General features: G+C 39.7%; 1 protein-coding gene across 2 annotated transcripts in view; it reads right to left on the bottom strand.

Moving 5' to 3' along the window:
* Positions 1-20,823, bottom strand: part of adam12b (ADAM metallopeptidase domain 12b) — a 68,362-nt gene that overhangs the window by 34,394 nt on the left and 13,145 nt on the right. For both annotated transcript variants that reach the window (XM_068327632.1, XM_068327633.1), the window contains exons 2-3: positions 20,692-20,813; positions 18,688-18,761 (exon numbers count right to left, since the gene is read on the bottom strand). In XM_068327632.1, coding sequence (XP_068183733.1) covers positions 18,688-18,761; positions 20,692-20,813 — 196 coding nt within the window. The remainder of the gene's footprint in view (positions 1-18,687; positions 18,762-20,691; positions 20,814-20,823) is intronic.

Consider the following 20,823-nt stretch of genomic DNA (forward strand, 5'->3'; position numbering starts at 1 on the left):
TAACAGCACCTCCAGTAAGTAGAAAGTACTGTTATCTGTCTTAAAAAATAATCCACCATCTATTTTGTTCAGTATCTTACATTCATTCAATCACTTTCTTATCAGATTCTTCCCCTTCTGCGGGTCACGGGGGTAGCTGGAGCCCCTCTCAGCCTATCCCAGTGACCCCTGCCAGAGGCAAGGTCCACACAAAAGACAAACAACCACTCACGCACACACTCATGCCTACGGCCAAGTTTTAATGAAGCATGTTTACTTATGGCTATAATTAATACAATTTCTCTGAAAAGTGAAAGTGCAGTTAGAGACTGCTTACCTCTACTATCCTATGATATTCAACTATGGAAGTCTAGTACTATATGAGTGGATATGTATACATAAAAAGCACAAGAATTATGGTAAAATGTGGTGGTGCCTGGATGAAGGGAAACCTGTATTAATCATTACTTATGATAAAGAACATGCATGTGCGGTGTGCTGATATTCACCCCCCTTGCTTGGGATATTTTTGAAAATCAGCCAGAAGGCCAGGATAAAAATGTAGCAGCCAGGGTCGCTATCTCTATCCCTTGCCTCCGCATATTTATAAAGATGTGGTTCTGAATCCACACAAGTTCTGTCAATGTGGTGCCATGCTGCTGGGTTGTGTGGAGGTAATCAGAAAATGACTTCTCTGATTCTCAGCTTGTATCACTCTCTCTTTTCATTCACTGTCTATCTCACTTGACCATAGCTGGTCTCTGAAACAGGGGCTGACACAAACAGGATTCTAATTTAAAGTGCAGAGTAATTTGCAATTGATTGGCCAATGCTGCACACACTCCCAGAATGTTTTAGGATAAATCGTTCAGTTTTCCATCAGGAAGTTGTGGAAACACAATTTAAGTTTACATAGAGATAATTTAATCAGATGAAGTACTAATTGTTTTATGAAGTCAGAAGAACATCTGTCATTTGTGTTATCCACACCTGCATTGTATGAACATAACATGAAAATTTAAAAAAAAAAAGATGTTTCAGCAGATCTTTGTGAGTTTTTGTTGTACTTTTAACTTCACTAATCCCTGGTGTCTCAGATGATGTCATCATCTTCTCTTCTGACTCTGGTTCCATATCCTGGCATGACAGGGTTGCTGACGTCCATCATGAACAACAATGAATGAATGAGTGGCTGCCAGAACTATGACAAGCACAATGCAGGTCCCACACAGAAAAAGACAGCAGAAAAATCCTTGACAAAATACCATCTTTCCTTTTCCTGACTTTCTGCCATTTGTCATTATCACAGATAAAACTGTACCTGTTGCTGCAGAACAAATCATTTTTGGCTGTTTGAAGAGAACACATCAAACACAACGGGCAAGAACTGCTATAATGGGAAAAAATCAAAACAAGCCAAAACAGGATGTGTAACGCATTGTTTACAAGAACACATACTTTTAATGTCGTCTTCTCAAGCATCAAAAGGCTGCAATGTTTTGTGCAAAATTTATAGCACTGAGCCTAATTTACATGTAGGGTGACTCCATGCTTCATGTGATAATTCAACATTACACAAATGCCCTTAAGCATGATACCATTTGAGAAAAACGTGGCTCATTTTTCACTTGCTCTGCTTCCTTTGAAGAGTGCTAACTTCAGTGATTTCTTTTAATCCCCTCCACCCCACGAGCCTAACCCTAAGCCTTCCTATAGCTGCTACTTATGGTGCTATACGACTTACTTGTAAAAGAGCAGACTACTACAGAAACAGAGGGAGATGAGAGGGAGAGGAGGAAGTTAAGAGGTGTGGTTGACAAGACAAAATCTATTTCCACGTACGAATGCGTTCCAAATTGATTTTCATACAGCTCAGCGTCCCTTCAGCTAAGGCTGTATGGGTTTACTGGAGTGCACAAAGTTAGAGAAAACCAGGGGGGAGGGAGGGTGGGAGCAAAACAGAAAAATCCCCTGAACTGAATTGGATACCCTGAAATTTGTACATACATCTTTTCATAAAAAAAATGAAATGTGAAAAAAGTCTATTTTTAAAAACTAATATTAAAAGGGGAAACTTCAACTTCAACCAACAACTAGTCTATAAGAAGAAACTCCAAAATTCCAAAATGATCAGAAGTTAATTCATAAGAATAATCTTCAGGCCCCAAATACAAATTACATTCATTCAATCATTCATTTTCTCTAACTGCTTCATGGCTAATGCGGGTTGCTGGGAGCTGGAGCCTATCCCAGCTGGCGTACGGCATGAGGCGGAGAAACTCCTGGCGCAACGCCAGTGTGCGCACACACACGCACGCACGCACAGACACACTCATACCTATGGCCAATTTGGGACTGACCAATCAACCCGAAGCGCATGTTTTTGGAGGTGCGAGGAAGCCGGTGAACCTGGAGAGAACCCACGCAGACACGGGGAGAGCATGCATACTCCATACAGAGCGGGACTTGAACCTGGAACCCCCTTGCTGTGCAGCGGCAGCTCTACCCATTGCGCCACCATGCCGCCCACATAAATTATAAATTCCAAAACAAATAATATAAATACATTAAGACAAAAGCTCATCAATGTTGACATAAAAGACTTTGAACTGAAAAGTGTGTAAATACAGTTATAGATGATGTAATATGTTAAAATGTACATAAACCAAAACAAGACAAGGTGTGTGTGTGTGTGTGTGTGTGTGTGTGTGTGTGTGTGTGTGTGTGTGTGTGTGTGTGTGTGTGTGTGTGTGTGTGTGTGCACGCAAGACTCTCACCAGTAATTCCTACAAATAGTTTTGACATTTTATAATCCTGTTTCTCTTTTGCTTCCAGTTTGGACCTTCTGTTCTAGGTTCTGCCTCAGCTCTGCACCAGTAGGACTTCAGCTTGCTCCCAGCACAACCTCTGATTAGAGAAATAAACCTTTTCAATTTCACCTGCCGTCTCCTTTTCTGTCCTGATGCAACTGGTCCTTATCACCCCTAGCATACTAGTGAAATCATCCTGTTACTAGCAGCATTCACTAAAATTCACAGCTTAAAGATGAATATGTATATTTGGGACATCTGAACACAAAAAAAGGATGAATGGTGAGAACAATAGGAATCCAAGCTATTGTCATTGAGATCTTTTCCTAAAAACCAAATGCCAGGTGAGCTGTGGATCATCAGTCATTGAGGCATATCCTCTGTGGACCACGAATCTCAACAAAATATAGCAACTTATGCTATTTTTGCTACAAATCATCAGGCGAGAAAAACTGTGGGATCTGTCTGAAGGATCTCCAGACACATTATATTGAAATAAATTCTAACAATTTTAGTCACTGAGTTAACCTGACTTTAACTTGTTACCATGGAAATAGTAATGAAAAAATCTCAAAAGATATAAAAATCAAACGATAAAATAACCATCAAAAGGCATGACTTTGTATTTTGATTATAATTCATATAAATATGAAATGCTTTTGATATTATAGTCTGGGAACAAAGCTTGATGGAGCCCATCGCTTTCTTTCCCTCTACTTTGTTGATGGCAGGGGGATTCTAGGGCTGATCCATTTAAAATATTGATTTACAAAAACATAATGAGGTTGTAAAAGAATCAGGATCCCACTTTGTTTTGGTAGAACTAATACAATTATTCTGCAGAAACTTCACAAAGGTTCAGATTATTTATGAACATATAAAGAATTAAGAGTGATGTTCTGAAAAAGAAGCAGACAACTGTACTTTAGCTTTTTTAAGGAGCATAAAGAACCAAATACCAAACGTACCAACCAATCATTCTATGAGTGGTTAGGTCCAAAATATATAAGCTATAGTGAGTGTTTTAACTTGATTTACATTATACATTCAGTCCAAATGTAAAACCTGTCTTTTTGAAGATCAATCACTAAGAGGGTGAAATCATCCAAACAGTTTTCTCTGTCTGTGTCCCCCACCTCAGGCTTGAAAAGCTCTCTGTATGGGATGTAATGCCCAAGGCGACAGAGACAAAAAGAAGCCACAAAGGGAGACACAAGGCTGTCTGCACTGGAGGGAGTTGTCAATGATAAATCATGTTGTAGTGATGCAGTTAGGGAAAGTTGTCTCACTCTCGCATTAAAAAATAAAATAAAATAACAGGTACAGTGCGCCCTCATTATTCGCGGTTAATGTGTTCCAGGAACCACATGCAAATAACGAATTCTGCGATATAGCGACAAACTATTTATCTTATTATTTACGGTAATTTAAACATTTATGAACCCTCCCCATACTGATATTAAACCATCTCCTATCTGTATTACCTTTTCCCACACTCTTATAGACTGTTTAAAGCACTTTTGTGTTTCACGGAAGTACGAGACTCAAGTAACATAGCGCACTTCCGGCATGCCGTCAGCCAATAGAATGCGCATACGGTATCACGTGACTGCCTACCAAAAACCCGCAATGAAGTGAAGTCACGAGCGTTGATGCGCGAGGACGCACTGTATTCACTGGAAAAGACAAATACATTTTCCTGTGTGGGCTGCAGGACCCAATGATTTCCTTCATGACTGCTTGATTTGTTACCAAACAAAGCTGCAGCTCCATGAAATATATATGAAATATATGGGCGCTGACAGAAAGTAACACAGAGGTATTACGATTATGTGACCGTGTAGTCACATGATTTTTCTGCCGTAGGAGGCTTAAGATGTTCACCTTAAGATGTTCAACCTTTTGATAACACTGATGTAGAACTGGTATCCAACACTCTCCCAATCACTTAACATAAAATAATGAAAGATGTATGCCTGAAGATAAATTCAGGCAACTCACACATTTCTCATGCATGTCAGAGTCTGAAGAATTTACAGATTGCAGACATCATCTTCTTTCCTCTAGGTATTCCATCTTTGACATTCCTTTCACATCTCATGAGATTTTAATGCTTGTACAGCATACAGTACATGCCTACAATAATCTTATCTTTTATGCTTCTGAATCATCCTTTATTTTTGCCACCCATTGCTTTTTTCAGCACTACTTTACTAATATAAAATCTTAATAATCTTTAAAAATGCAACACAGAAAATGCAGGACAAGAGGAGCTGGTGTCACTTCCTAAACCTCTTGTGCAAATAATGAAAGCACAGGTCAGGTGGGTATGAACCCATTCTTTTGGTGTCTGTATCTGATGCTACACCAATCTGATTATTACTGTTGAAGGATGAGTCGTTACATGACTGCTGGGCTACATGACCGGAATACTCAACACCATGAAACTAACCCCAGACATTCCCCCTAACTGTACAGAGAGAATGATGTCATGTTCTCCCTGCTGGCCTAAGGAAATAGTTCTATGAATCATTGCAGAAAGAAATGTGCTCATCTTTACAACAATAAGACTGAAGCATGTGCAAGAAAAGTATGTTCACCTGATGCAGTCTACGCCTGTCCATCTAGTTCTCAATCTGTTGGTGTTTCTGTCCTCTCCACTTCCCGAAGGTCACAGTCTGTTTTTAAAAGAAAGTACTCTCAAGGTTTCACAAGCTAAAATTGCAGCTGTTAATAGTAAATGTTCACAGGAGTGTCTGAATGTTTATGGGCTGCAAGTGATGGTGGTACAAATTGAAATTTTCAGTGTTGTGGCAAATCTTAAACCGATCCGAAATTACTGAGGAAAAGTTCAAGTTCACCTTAACCCTTCACATGATTGCATGTCGAAGATCAGCAGGAGAAAACATTATAATAATTTGGTCCCATATTTATTTGTAATTGGTTAATTACTTTTGATTAATTTGTATTTTGAAGTCATCTTTGCATTTTTGAAGGTATTTCAGTATTTAATTACATTATACAGTATGAAATAACATGTAATTAATTATATGTATTTGTGAGGAGGGGGTAGTCAAGTTGGACAAATGGTTGGTTAGCAGCCTCAGGATACTTAGTGTCAGTGCTAACTAGAGTTAGCACTGACAGAGGTGAGAGTATTTTGCTCCTGGAGTGAAAAGACATGATTGAATTGTGAGTTCATTTAAGTCACAGGGCTTCATGACTGCCATCCATGAAGGTTTGCAAATACGTGAGGGGTATATAGAGAATGAAATACCGAAACAACTATTACAACAGAAAACATTACTGTGTTCTTTAAAAAATGTTGTGAGGCTAATACAAAATCTAAACAATCACATCTGAATAATCAACCATTTAATACATACCCTAAAATGAAATAACCCTAACAAAATATGGAAAACCTGTGGAGGAAATTTGATCTTTTGAACAATTTGCCCCAAGGTGTGTTATTTACATTCATGCTGAATACAAGACACAAACTTATTTTACCTCCTTTGCATACTGAAGGTGATGTACATGCAGAAGTATTAAATCCTTATCAGCAGGAATAAGAGAAAGAAGTATTCTGAACAACCTCTGGAAACAGTTTTGTATGCCTGCCTAGTGCAGAGATTAATATTTTGCTTTATGTGCCCACAAGTTACACACCGTAACTAATGAGTGACTGGGGATCTTCGAGGGAGGTGGCCTATTATTATTCATTGGAAAAGAGTAAACAAAATGCATAAATGTTAATGTCAGAGGCTTCCTATCTGTCCAATTAATCTATGGCGGCTCCCCCCGGGCAGCCTCGTTGCTCAGCCATACGCTCTTTTCTGCAGGGGTAATATGCAATTCAGAGTTGAGCGGAAAAACATTGAACATTTTTTGCTGCCATTTGTTTTCCTTTTGACTCATTCCATTATTTCATTCCTGGTCCGCAAAACTTGATAAAAAAAAATTGGCAGATGCCAGTATGAGCCATCGTCTGCATCCGCACCAAACATGATGCACACGTATGTTCCTCTTTCAGATCTTAAAATTTTACACACTTTAAACTTAGTGCTGTTAGGAGCAATGATGCTGCATAAGACACATTGTTCCTACGCTCAGTGAACACATCTCAGACTCTCGGGCTGCAGCTTTTCGAAAACGCTGGCCAAAGTGAAGTTTTTTGAAAACGCCGGGTCTGCGTTGTTGTGTGGACGCTGTATCTGCAACTTTTTCTATCTGGGGGGTGTCTCCCTGCGATGAAAACCGCTGTGACGTTAGTGTGTGTGAACCGTGCCTACATGTACAGTTAAAACTGGCTATTTTCTGACCCAAAACAGCTCCTCGTCAAAGATACGTTGATAAACATATTTGATACTTAAATTTCCACACGTCCTGGTCCTCTCTCCTGTCGTTCTCGGAGTTGTTCTGCTCATAAACGTGTTGACCAACGCACTTATGCGGTTATGTGTGGACGGAGATTTTTTCGGAAACGCTGTTGTCTTTTCTAGTTTTTTCTATGCGGAGTGAAAAGAGTTGCGTTATCGAAAATTTCCGGGACCGTGTGGACATGGCCTCAGATCTCCAGTCCCAAAGCTTGCAGACAATTTTTTCTCCACCCCTTAAAAGGTCTCCATTCATTAAAAGCAGCACTTTCACAAAAGCGAAGCTGATTCTCCAATTAGGTAATAGCATACAATCTGTCATTCTACAACTCATTACCTTGCAAACATGGTGTAAATGAAAAATTTCATGTGGCGCTGATGTGTCATTTTAGCATAAGTAATAGGGTGAACAATCTGTCACAGATGCTGATGTAGTGTAATGTGAGCTGTCATGGCTGACGAGAATTCAGTACGAGATGTCAATCACGGGAGAGACGCCAGGCGGAAAAACAACAGTCCTACCATTTAATCAGACCCTTGTTTTGTTTTTTTTTGCTTGGCTGAGAGTGACTCGGCTTTTCTCTGACAGCTACGCCTGGTGTAACAAAATGATATCAAATCAAAACGGCACTACACCACACTTATATACCACTGAGCACAGGAAATACAAATCAAAGAGCAAATGCTCTCTCAAAAAGTTTGATGAAAGGATTACAAAAATGTCTCCTATTTTTCAGAACTCATGCTCAGACAACATTTGCAGTTTCTCTACACTGAAAGATGTAGAGAAACTAAATAGGACAATTCACTGGCTTTTTATTGAAAAAAGGCATCCATTTCTTCTCAGCCGTACTACCACTTTTATCTAAATGCAAAATGAGGTTTGAAGCTTGTCTGCAGCAACTAAACAAATAATCAAAGCAATTATTTCTGAGTAATGCTTTCACCAAAGCCCAACAGGCCACTGAAATCCAATCACGTGTTATTCAGAACCACACTTGTAGACCTGGAACAATAATTTAAGGATGATAGATTTACAGCCCACAATTTAAATCTGATGAATATGCAGTCTTATTACGATCTGCATAAAATTGGACACAATCAAACACCCCACATATGCCTGATTTTATTCAACAAGATTCATTATTTTTCTCTGGGAAATTAAGGAAATGTGAAACAATTTTACAATGTCCAAAGGTACTGGCGGCACAGTGGGTAGCTCTTTTTGTATACTCTCACCATGTCTGTGTGGGTTCTCTCTCGCTTCTCCAGCTTCCTCCCATCTCCAAAAACATTCAGCTTAGGTAAATCGATCACTTCAAATTGTCTGTAGGTGTGAGTGGGCGAGTGAGTGGTTGTTTATTAATGTGTGGACCTGCTATGTACTGGCGACTTGTCCAGGGTGTACCCCTGCTTTCGCCTGTAGCAGGCTGGGATAGGCTACATCAAAACCAGTGACATGCAAGGTGGATAAGCACCTGAAGACAAGACCATTATGGACCATCTAATCTACAAGGAAATGGATGGAGCACCCAAGGCCCATCCTCCCACCACTGTTCATGGAAATCCTTCAATAGTTTTTGCATCCAGTCCACATTTATCTGCTTCTCTGCAGTTCTCTGTTTCCAACAAAGCAGCAACAGAAGACTACCATATATTTATTGTCAGCTTCTTTTTTATATACAGCCTGTGGATTCATTGTGCTGCTGTCACTGTGTTGTCAGACTCAACATATTCTCACTACAGCAGCTTCCCTTCCATCGGTGATGTTGCATGATGCACTTCCTCTTTATCTTGTTTTCCAAAGCACATCTGGATTTATTGAGACCTATTTCCTTTCAATGCACAGAGCTATCTAGTGCATGTTTGTGAGCGTGCTACACTCTTAAGACTTTTGACGTGATGTATGCAAACCAAAATGATTGTGAATCAACCTGTTTGCTGTACACCAAAATATGTATGCATGGTGATATGAGTTTATTCAGTTCACCTGAGACATGTAATGTGCATTTAGAGTGGAAAACTGTCATCTAAATGAATCACTAACACACAAAATAAAATGCTGCAGACCAGTGACTTTAGCTGCAGAGCAATCTCAATTATCCCTACCTGTGTTTCACATCACCTGCATGGGCTGGTAAATGAGATGAATGATATTTCTGGTATTCACAATATCAAATAAACACAAGTGAGACAGTGAAACAGCTGCTGTCTCAGGCGGAACAGTCCTTATTTCTCATGGGTCTGCTACAAATGACCCATTCTGGGCTGAGCTATAAAAGACGATGTGAATCAAACACAAAGCAATTTCTATTTTGTGAAGGATTTCTCATTAAAGCTTTTATATCAAGCTTTTATGGCTACGGGTTTTGGGAGGTTGTTTATGAAACAATTGTGATACCCTATAACAGCTTGATTCCCCAGCCTAGGAACGGCAATTTGATGACAAAGTACACTCTAATGGCCCCATCCTGTCAAAGACAAATGTATCGAAGTACATTATATTGTAAATTTCATGCATGCCATTTATTTTCTTGACAAATGTGTCCAGTGAGGTACTGTAATCAGTCACATGCCACGCTCTCTTGGATTGGGTTCCTGTTGATGCATATAAATGATTAATGTGCATATTATGCTCAATCAGCATTTATAGACCCAATCTGCCATACCAATCACAGATTCTCTACTCACCTCGCTATCGATGACGTATAGAGTATTTGGATGTCTTTTGACAAAACAAAAACTACAGTATAGTTACTCTCAAATAAGCGCACATCTTCACCAAGGCCAAGCAATCCTACATTTTTCTGTGTAGCTCTTACAATGGAACAATGAAATAATAATGAATAAACGAAAGGACGCAGCTTGATAACATAAATGAGTTTTGGGAAAATACCTGTTTTGGATTATTTCCTGAGGAATTTAGGGAAATGAAGATCTCACAATTCTGGGGAACGTTGTAAAAAATTCTGGCTAAGCATTTCTGGCAAATCCGTTAAATCATTTTTGCCAACAGGCAAAAAAACGAAACAACAGTGGGTGGAAAAAAGCCTTTGTAAGGAGTTTGAAAATACACTGACTGCCTGATCTCATTTGGAGGCATTTACTCTTTAGTAGTACAGAACCGAACCAGACCATCATTAGCACCCACAAGATCATTATTGTTCTGCCAACGAACATCCTTGACAGATGACCCACTCTCTGCACAGTATGTTTGAGGATAATAGCAGTTAATGCAGGGATATGATTCACTCAATGTTCCATTCTGTGGATTAGAAAATTAAACACATATACTCTAGACACAGAAAGACAAAATGTAACGTGAACCTATAAAGTGGCATAAAGACATCCTCTATTCTGCTCAAGGCCTTGGAAACAGCAATGAACTTAGAGACAATATCATACTAGGAACCATTAATGTTTTTACCAATACATCAATAGGCAAGTTATTGTATTAACAGAAAATGATTTTTTTTTTGGTAAACCTGCTGCTCCCTTGGTAAAGTTGTAATAGTAGCTGTAGTTTATCACAATATTCACATAAACTTAAAGCATTTTAATGTTATGCAAACATACCTGACCAACCAACTAGTCTCCTCACATAAGAAATTCATAAGTGAAAGCCTGGAGCTGCATGTCACCATACTCAAAATTACAGTCTGATTATCACCCATTTAAACCATTACTGGAATATGTTTTTAATACAACCTATTACTTCCTGTATTCCCTTACAGCTAAAAGTCCCTCAAACATTTCAGTGGATGGAAACTCTTAATTTCTTAATGAAGCATTTATTGTGAAACATTCATTGTGCAACAGGAAAGTATTTTAGACTATTCCGATCTTTTCTCTGGCAGTTCTTACTTATTTTTATGTCAACCGTGAGAGTCAATAAAAATATGGAATGATGAGAGTGGTAACAACACACTGAAAATGGAAGAGAATGAAGAGACACTTAAATTCAGTTGGTCAAACACAAACAGTCTATCTAATCTTTATGCCAAGCATCATCTGCACTTCCCTCCTACTCTGTTATTGTCCTTTAAAGGGGTCCTATTATCAAAAACACATTTTTTAAGGTCTCTACATATAGATAGTGGTCCTTCCTAACCCATATACATAGTGGTCCTCCCTAACTCCCAACTCCTAGAATCTGGTAAACAAACGCTTGCATCAATAAAATACTTGGCTGCCACCCCTGAAAGCTGTGTTGGTTTTGGGATGCTGGCTAGCCTCGGGGCTGTTGGGCTGGCCCTCTGTGGCCCTACGGCCAGGCCCGGTAGAGCGGGCTATGCGTTGCCTTCCTTCCCCACTGTGGTGCCGTGGTGGAGTATCTCTGGGTTGCTGTTGTCGTGTGGCTGGTTGATGGCTTGGACCGGTTGCTGGTGGTGGATGTCGATCGCATTGATGATCGCTGGACACCTGTGGTTGGGCTGGGGCCTTGGTGGTTGTGGATGAGCCGGGTTGTGGGCTCGGGCTGATTGGCTGGCTGTGATATCGGTCCCCCATACGCCCTGTCAATGTGGGCCGGTCCCACACCAGATTTCCTCCTAATGTTCACCTCACATATCTCACACCACCTCCTTGCCCCCTGGGCTTGTCTGGGGCGCTCTGGTGGTGGCAGCCGCTGCCTCCTCTTGGTCTGTAGGTCTACGTGGTTCTCGCCACCCTCAGTGGCTCTTCAGGTGATGGCTTCTGGATGCTCCTGGCTGCCCGTCATTGGGGGTACTCTGCTAGCATGGCCCTGCTGGGTTCTGGTAGCCTCGCTGGGCGTTGGTTTCCGTCACACATGCATGTTGGTCCAGGGCTTACCAGCTTCTGTCGAGTCCAATTGGTGAGAATCATTGGACTCGACAGAACGTGATGAGTCTCTCTTCAGACATCACAACCTCATGCCCTCTGTCTTACTTCTGCACTGTTTTCTGCTGGTGGCCTATTCTATACTGTCAGGACCTCCACTAATCTGGTGTTTCATAACATTGGTATTAAGGTATCAGTTGTGAGAAATGATGAAATCTCTTCCACTCCAACAGTGCTACCTCTCTATCCACTACCCTATTTGTGTTTTCTCTCTCTGTCTGGTTTCCTTACTAACACACAAGGGTGCAGCACTTTCCTCTCTGGCTCACAATAGGAAATTCTAATAAAGATTGACAACTTAGTTCCCATCGAGGACCAGTGATCGGTGATTTATATATTTTAATGCACGCATTAAAATATATAAAAGATTTTGCTGCAAGACTAAAACAAGCATTGATCTTATAAAAAGTTGGCCCCCATTTATGGCGTTAAACTATGACAATAAAGACAAAAAAAATAATTATTTGCGATGTTTACTGGTCAATGGGATCAGCCCATGTAGTGTTTACATAATGAACAACGGAGTCACGTTCGGCTGAGCCCAACACTCAGCGCAGAAAAATCAACAGTTATTAACAAGGGAGAAAAACACAAGAAAAATAAGAATGAAATACCTAGTGACAAAGTTATTGAAAGTTAAAAAAGTTCCAGACGGAACGCTAGTGTGCACGTGTTCAAGTGGCTCATGCAAACAAAACGCACGTGAACACGAGGGGAGACGGAGTGTTGATAGAGGCAGCTCAGAGGGGGGAGGGGCATGGAGATATGGAACTGAGAGACACGTCCCATTAACAGAGTGTTTGGGGGCGGAAGCGATTTAATCAATATTCAATCAAAGATATTGAGGTCCATGGACCACTTTGGGGCAAGACATTTCTAACACAGTATAGCTGGACATCTGGCAGCTGAAAAACATTAATTAAAAGAGCATAATATCGAACTTTAAGACCAAATAATTTTCCCCAAGAGTGTGCTCTATTATCCAAAAGCTCTTTAGCCAACAAATCAAAGATGTCACAAGGTGAAATGCAATTACTCCAAGCTTAACAATATCTACAACCTCAAAGTCTTTGCGAGGGTGAGAGGTGAAACTGACAATCCAATCGGTACTGAAGAAGGCAGACTGTGCAGAAATTCACAGTCTATGCCCCATATCTCATCTAAACAAAAATAGATGTGTTTTATTTCTCCACCTGATAAAAAGCAGCAGGTATAGGGCTTATAGTCCCTGTGGTTATCCAGTATTGTACCTCTTGTTTGTATACACTTGTAAGAATTGATATATCAGGTACCAGCAAGACAATGAAACATGATTCAGGAGAGTGTAGCTGACTGGCTTAACCCTATAGTAATACATGAATTGATTGTGGCAGGTATAACAAAATATCTTGGCATCCAATGTAAAATCACACAGAGACTTGGCACCAAAATACCAGTTTTGGCACCAAATTGAAGGCTGAGGTCCAATATTTCCCAATGATTCATGTTCCATTATGACAGTGGAGCAGCCTAGCAAAAATACAAGCATATATGCGGAGAGTGTGAGAGGAAGAGGGGAGGGTGGGTGGGGGGGGGGGGGGGGGGACAACTTGTCACGTGACAGGATAAGGGCATCATAACAACTTGATCACAGATGTACAGGAAGAGAGGAAGTAGGAGTGATGGAGGAGTTTAAATGAGAGGCAGCAGCAGCAGAAAAGATTGACTGCTGAAATGTTCTACCTCATCAATCCATCTATTTTGATGACTTCATGCAGGTCAGTAGGTCACTACAGGTTTATTTAGACTGGAAGTAAAACAGTCAGTGTTGTCAAATTATAGTCAGCCCATCAAATTAGCAAACACAACAAATATTCATGTAAGGAATCAAAATATTGCTCAAGGATAGAGATACAGCCACAAAGCATGTTTTTCTCTGGGCTGGTCCAGTTAAAGGTAACCTGGGAGCTCCTTGTCTGACCTCGAATACTGGGTAGTAAATGTCTATCACACATTAACAGAGATCTGGTCATCTGTTACTGAAATGAGGTGCATTGTCCTTCACATCGGGATTTCTTTTTTTTTGTCAGAATCATAATGATGTTGTTCAGATGTAGCCGTGTGTTGCAGAAGGGTTTTTTTCCTCTTTTCTTTTCCGGCCACAGAAGAATGAAAGGAAATGTTGTCACTGGGAAATTCATGGTTTTGTCCGCAGTTGATTATAATTGCATCCAACTCATTGTGTTTCAACGGAATAGATTGAAACAATATTTTAAGACAGTGCATCCTGAGAAACTGAAGTTGAACAAAATTTCAATAAATGTTGAACGGGTTAGTTTATATGCATGCATATACTGTAGACTACCCTGAATGTCGATTTGATATTTGTGACAGTGAAGTCAAGTTCTATAATATATTAAAGACCAAACTGCGTTGACAGCTGAGTTGCATTCATTTGTTTCAAGCCAAGTTTAGGAATAAAAATGTATGTAGAATGTACAGTATATGATGATAATGGTGCCAATCAGATTAAAGCACACAGGTGAGATTCAGATTCAATAATCAGATTCAATAACCGATCAGATTCAATAAAACAATAAAATAAAACAAATACGGAAATCACTCATGTCTTATGACTGCATCCAAAATGACAGCATTGTCAGAATAGTTAAAATCTAAAATATTCAGAGGAAAAAATAACCAATGATGAAGGAATCAGTTTAATTGCCAAAATTTGATGGTTACACTCACAGTAACTGAATGCTAAATGATAAAACTAGAAATATGAACTCATGCTATCCTAAATAGTCCTTTATTAATCACTCTTGACAGAGGATCACTACACAGAATCCAAGAGCAGACTTTTATTCTTGTTTGGATATTTGCATCCACATGTGGGTGAGTCCTTTTGCAGATGGTTGTTATTTGTTTTCTGTCAAGAGCAAACTCAAAGACAAGTTAGTAAATGTGATTCTATCCATCTCAAACAATGTCTCACAGACTGTATACACAAAAAAACCTTAAATACCTCCAGTACGGTTGGGTACTGTTTATTAGGCTGTAGACGTAAATCATTGTGAAGATTTTCTATGCATGTGTTTAGCGTCACAAATTATTTTGCTTTTTATTTTCCTATATTCTCTAGTGGACTGAAAGGAAATGCTTGGTGTTAATGATAAATACCTCTAATACCAATTCTGTACTTATCAAACTATCTTATATGTAATGAAAAGTATGAAGTAACCTAACATGCCATCAGCTGTCTGGACAAATGTGTAGGTTTTCATTTTAATGTTAATCATTGACTATCGAGTATAATCTTGATAGTAGCTTTGCTTTCAACACAGAACAAGATTTATTTCACTCAACATCCAGCACATCGATTGGAGCATGTTCCACTCAAGATATTCAGCTCTAGGGAACTGACCGGCTTTAAACAGCTGTTCCAACCGAATGTTTTAAGACCAAAAGGCTGCCAAACAGTCAACGTGCAGGCTTTAAGCCACCCAGGGAACAATCCATGCAGTGTCCTGCTCAAGAACACTTCCTTACATAAAGGAATCAAGCTACTAACCTGATAGGTTGACTAGCATTTCACCTCATACACATTCACTCAAATGCCACACGGTCCACACTGGTTTAGCCATACATACCTCTACTGTTCATTTACACGTAGAATCTACCTTTTTTTAAAAATAAGACAAACAAAATATTATGCTGAAAAGATAAAACCAAATGAACAAAACTTTAGAAAGTGGGCCAAACTACACATCTGTGATACTACTCCCACTCTCCGCTCTTTTTCTGTCTCTAACACACACACACACACACACACACACACACACACACACACACACACACACACACACACACACACACACACTGGCCCCCTAGACAGTGCTACTGAAGTCTTTAATCAAGACTAATGTGGAATGTCCCATATGACCACCATTAATCATCAGAAGCTGGCCAACTTTGCCAGTGATCAATGTTATACGGCGAAGCAACTGCTGCTGGCAAAGGTCTGTATGTTGTGTTGGCAGCGTACAGCATGTAGAACCTCAAATATTGTATACCTCGTGGCGATTCATTTCCATTCCTCGAGGAAGAGGAATGGGAAGACATTTTCTCCTTTTTTTTCTTTTTTTTTAACTTTGTTTAGCTGCTTATTTTAAATGAACTGGCTTGTGGTGCAGGAAATTGATTGAAGAGTGCCAGCTGTTGAAAACAAGCACAGAGGCTGGTCTAAGTCATGTCCATATTTGCTGTTGTGGTTCAGAGATTCCTTTAAAATAAAATTAACACTAAAAAAAATGAGAAAGAAAGAGAGTCGGTGGCATAGCCTTATACAAACAGGAACAGGGATGTTTTTTGACATTTGTAGCACACACACGCACGCACGCACACACAAACATACACACAAACTGGATCTTCATTCAGTCTTTCTAGTTGTTCGCTACCTTTGACACACACACACACACACACACACACACACACACACACATACACACACACACACATAGACTCTGGACCCCACTGAATTCTCTCAGCAGATCTGTGCTCTAGTCTTGTCCTGCTGTTGCCAAGTTTTCCTGGGACGGGGCCAAAAAACAAGTTTATTAAGTGGATCTGGTGGCACGTTTATATTGAAATTATTTCACACAGGCTGTGGATCAGGTAATACAGGTGCACATTGCATGGACTCAGCAGATTCAAGGTAAAGAAAAAGGATGAACACATAGAAGTTTTTTAGGTATCTACATGACCTCAATAACACCATCGGAGACGTTTCCATTCTTTCTCCCTTCCCTATAATTATTTTCACCACATGTATATTGACCAACCTTAAAGTCAAATACACGTCAGACTCTGTTGCTTTCATTATTCTCACCTGCTTGTTATTTGAAGGTTGAAGTTCAGGTTTAATTGAAGTACTCAACATTCAGTACATCTTCAAATTATCATGTACGTGATGAGACTTGTTTGCCGCAGAAGGAACATCCCACACATTCAGCATCCTATCGAGACATTTTCTATGGAGGCCGCTGAGCTCTATTAAAATGTAAAACCTATTCCATGCAACACAATATGAAGACATCCACACAGCGTCAACGAGTGAAACCGGGAGGGTAGCTCTGGGTGAAAAAGAAATTAGCATACTACACTTGTAAAGTCATGTTGTTATGAAAGCTGCCTTCAAGTGTAAATTAAGTGGTCAACATAAAGCAGAGCAATTACCACCTCTGATTTTTGGTTAATTAATCAGCTTTCTTTTATTGAGAGTAAAGCTAAAAATCATGACTATGACTATGGCTATGACTATGACTTGAGGTTGACTATTTTTTTCTTACGTTTACTGAAGGGAAATGAATATACTGGAGAAGCACTCTGCTTCCAAAATATACAATTTTACTGTTGATTAATTTAATAAACCTTATTGACAGAAAGTCAACATTTTCCTGCCACGCATCTGTCCTCGATTGAATGATTAAAGTCTCAACGACAAACCTGATCCAAACAGAGGTCAGAGACCACCTGTTTTGATTTGACTAAACTGGTGAAATGATATCAGAGGACACATCTGGTCTGATAGGGAACTGGCCAAATGGGAACAGGCAGCATGCTCCCATGCTCCGGGTCTCAGGCTGGTGACGGATGACTCACAGCTGGTTCTGATGTCACAGGGGTCGTGTGGAGAGTCGGGAACGGAAAGGCCAGTTAAGGGAGTGTGTTATTCCTCAACAAGAGCTGCAGGAATGATTTGGCTTGTATGGCAAAATATGTGGGAGAGACTTTTTAATAAGTTGCTTGCTTATCCATTCCCATGACAGACAATTTGTTGAAATTTAAACTTGCTAATGGTGACTTACATTACAATGTCAGAGGTGCATTGATTATTATTAGTTTAATTTTTAAATTGCATTTTCATTTTCAAGACCAATAGGGAATGCAGTTCTAAAGTTTGAAATGTGGAAGCAGTCATAAAAAAAATTCTCTGCTGTGAAATTTGTGTTTGTTCTAGAGTTTCAGTTGAGGAGGTCTGACCAGTTGTGGACTCAGTCCATCACTCCAATGTCAATATATAAGTCCCAGAGCAGCAGGATAAAATATTAGGCCTCCCTTCCAAACAAAACTTCAACCTGTGATGCCATCATTCTTATGAGACTATATATTTCCCTGGATATGCAACCTGGCCTTCATGTGCTTTTTCCTGTGGTTCTACAGGACTTCATTGTCTCTAAAGCAGCTTGGGCATGTGCATGCATATTTATTATGAACTCCAAATAATCTCCACCCCTCATTTTACAGTCCACCATGCTATTTTCTACAGCCTGGAAGGGCGAGTGGAGTGAGAGTGAAAGCAAAGAAGCGGAGGACAAGCACATGCTCAAAGCTCTCTTCTGCATTACTCTTTATCATCTTTCATGTCTTGGCTCTTCAGAGAGACTAAACTATAAAAGGCTCCAATCACTGTGGGACATATTATTTTCTGCTCCCTTGAATACTCTATATGATAACCCAGACCAATAAAACTTCTCATCTTGGATATATGACCCCGGTCAGCCACAGCTGGAAGCTTTGGTTTATCTATTAGTTGTCATTAACATGATGTACTGTATATCAGGTGTCCTCCGTTCCAGCTATTGTAGAAAGGAAACAAAATTAATTGTATGAAAACTCACTCATTTTTCTCCAGCGACAGGATCAGTTGTTCACTTTCCGCATGTATCAGCAGCTGGAGTGACGTGGGGTAACTCTGAAAAAAACAAATAAAAATGTAGTGTTGATGTGGAGCTCAGATCTCAACAATCCTTACTTTGAATCAGCATTTTGTGTGATGGTGACACATCAGCTGTATATAAAGCAGGATGTGGCAAAGCACATTGATAACATTTCAAGCCAGGAAGTTGGTACATTGGGCTAGATTTACCACATATGTTTTCTATCAGCTGTCTCTCTCTAATGCTAATGCTAATATTTTTTTGTGTAAGCAGTTAATAATTCAACAATAAATTTTCTCTATATTAGTTTTCAATGTAAGCAATGGAGTCTGCCTCCTGCACTGGCTTCAAATTGCCTCCATACTGATAAGAGCTTCACTGTTTATTGTTGCAAATGGAATATCCTTTTTTTTCTGGTAGAACACTTGTATTTTAGAGCAGGAACAAATATGATGACTTTGTGACAAGAGTATTTTGGTGCCACATATCTATGGTAGCAACAAACTGGGAAATGAGATGTCAGACTTTGTTTTGAGATTCAATCCTAAATCACATACATGTGCAATGACCTGAAAACTCTTGAAAACAAGTAAATGTGCTCTGGAGGACCCAAATATTCTTGGGGAATCTTAAATAGTACTAATATGAAAAGAAAATAATCTCAATAATGGGCAAAAAATCAGCAAAGACATTAATACATGTCCTGAAATGTATAAAAATAAGCAACTTGACCTGTAGGGACCCTAAACAACATCTGGGAAAAGCCACTGCAGTGTGTCCAGTAATGTTTGAGGAAATGTGTTGAGATTCCAGTTATATGTGGACAGAAATGAAAGAAAATGAATAATCCAGTATCCACCCTTTATCAGGGACATAAAAAAACAACCACAACATTTCTATGAGTGAAGAATAGACATAGAATTATTTATCCAGAATTGATAACTAAGACGTACTGTGATATTTAGGTCGGGGGCAAGCCTGTCTGCAGCTGTGTCTGAAAGTCAGTACATTCATATTTGTGTAATGTGGCCATTGTGTGTGTGTGTGTGTGTGTGTGTGTGTGTGTGTGTGTGTGTGTGTGTGTGTGTGTGTGTGTGTGTGTGTGTGTGTGTGTGTGTGTGCATGTGTGTGAGTGTGTGTGGTGAGGGGAATTTGCTGTAAGAAATGACTGCAAAACTTAACAACTGTTTCATAGTCCTTTATTGGAAGTCAGTTATCTAAGAAAGGGTAAATCATGGGTTCCGCCAGCAGTCAGTTTAATTTAAGCAGTTTTTTTTCCTCATGACTAGATCACATGTTAATGACATATGATATAATTGACATTGCTGTCTTTCTCCTCCTGACTATCTTCTGAAAACCCCTCAGCTTTGACATAACTTCCTTATACCATGACAAAATATTTTATTGCTCAGGGAGTTCTCTACACCGACACACTTCCCTCCCCTGGAAAACTTTCCCTAAATCTCCTAGGGAGATGACAAATTTCATAAGTTTTCTTTCCCAGCTGTCGCTATGGTAATTACTTGTTTCCTTACCTGTGAACAGAAATCTAATGAGTCTGGAGAGAGTGATTTAAATGTACTGATTTATACATGCATACTTTAGTCTAACAACCAACAAGACCGCTTCTAGATTATTTCCTATATTTATGTACTAATGACTTGAAGAAAAAAAAATCTTGAAATGCTGGCAAGTTCCAGGAAGACTTGTACAGCATGCATTACCAATGAGGCCAAGTCCTATCCAACAAACAAAAGAGGACATGTTTAAAACAAAGTAGTGGGAGCAACTGAGGACAGAGCCCACAGTAGGGTGAAGAATGAATACAGGGCTTTCTGTGGAAAAAAAATCAAGCATGAAAAAGGCAAAAGGACAGGAATCACAATCAGATCTGTATTCAGCTGAGGCACACTCAGAGGCAAGGTTATTAGCATTACCACACTGCTGTGTGGCCTGAGTATTTACCCCAGCCCTCAGGTGATGAAGAGTTCTGCGTTGCCTGCCACTCAGCAGCAAAGGTATGGTGATCTCATGGCGTTGTGGGCTGGATGGTCCTTCCCGTCCATCAGACTCATCTGGAGTCCTTCCTGTACAAGA

The sequence above is a fragment of the Antennarius striatus genome, chromosome 11 (assembly GCF_040054535.1).
Source record: "Antennarius striatus isolate MH-2024 chromosome 11, ASM4005453v1, whole genome shotgun sequence".
In the NCBI taxonomy this organism is placed as follows: domain Eukaryota; kingdom Metazoa; phylum Chordata; class Actinopteri; order Lophiiformes; family Antennariidae; genus Antennarius; species Antennarius striatus.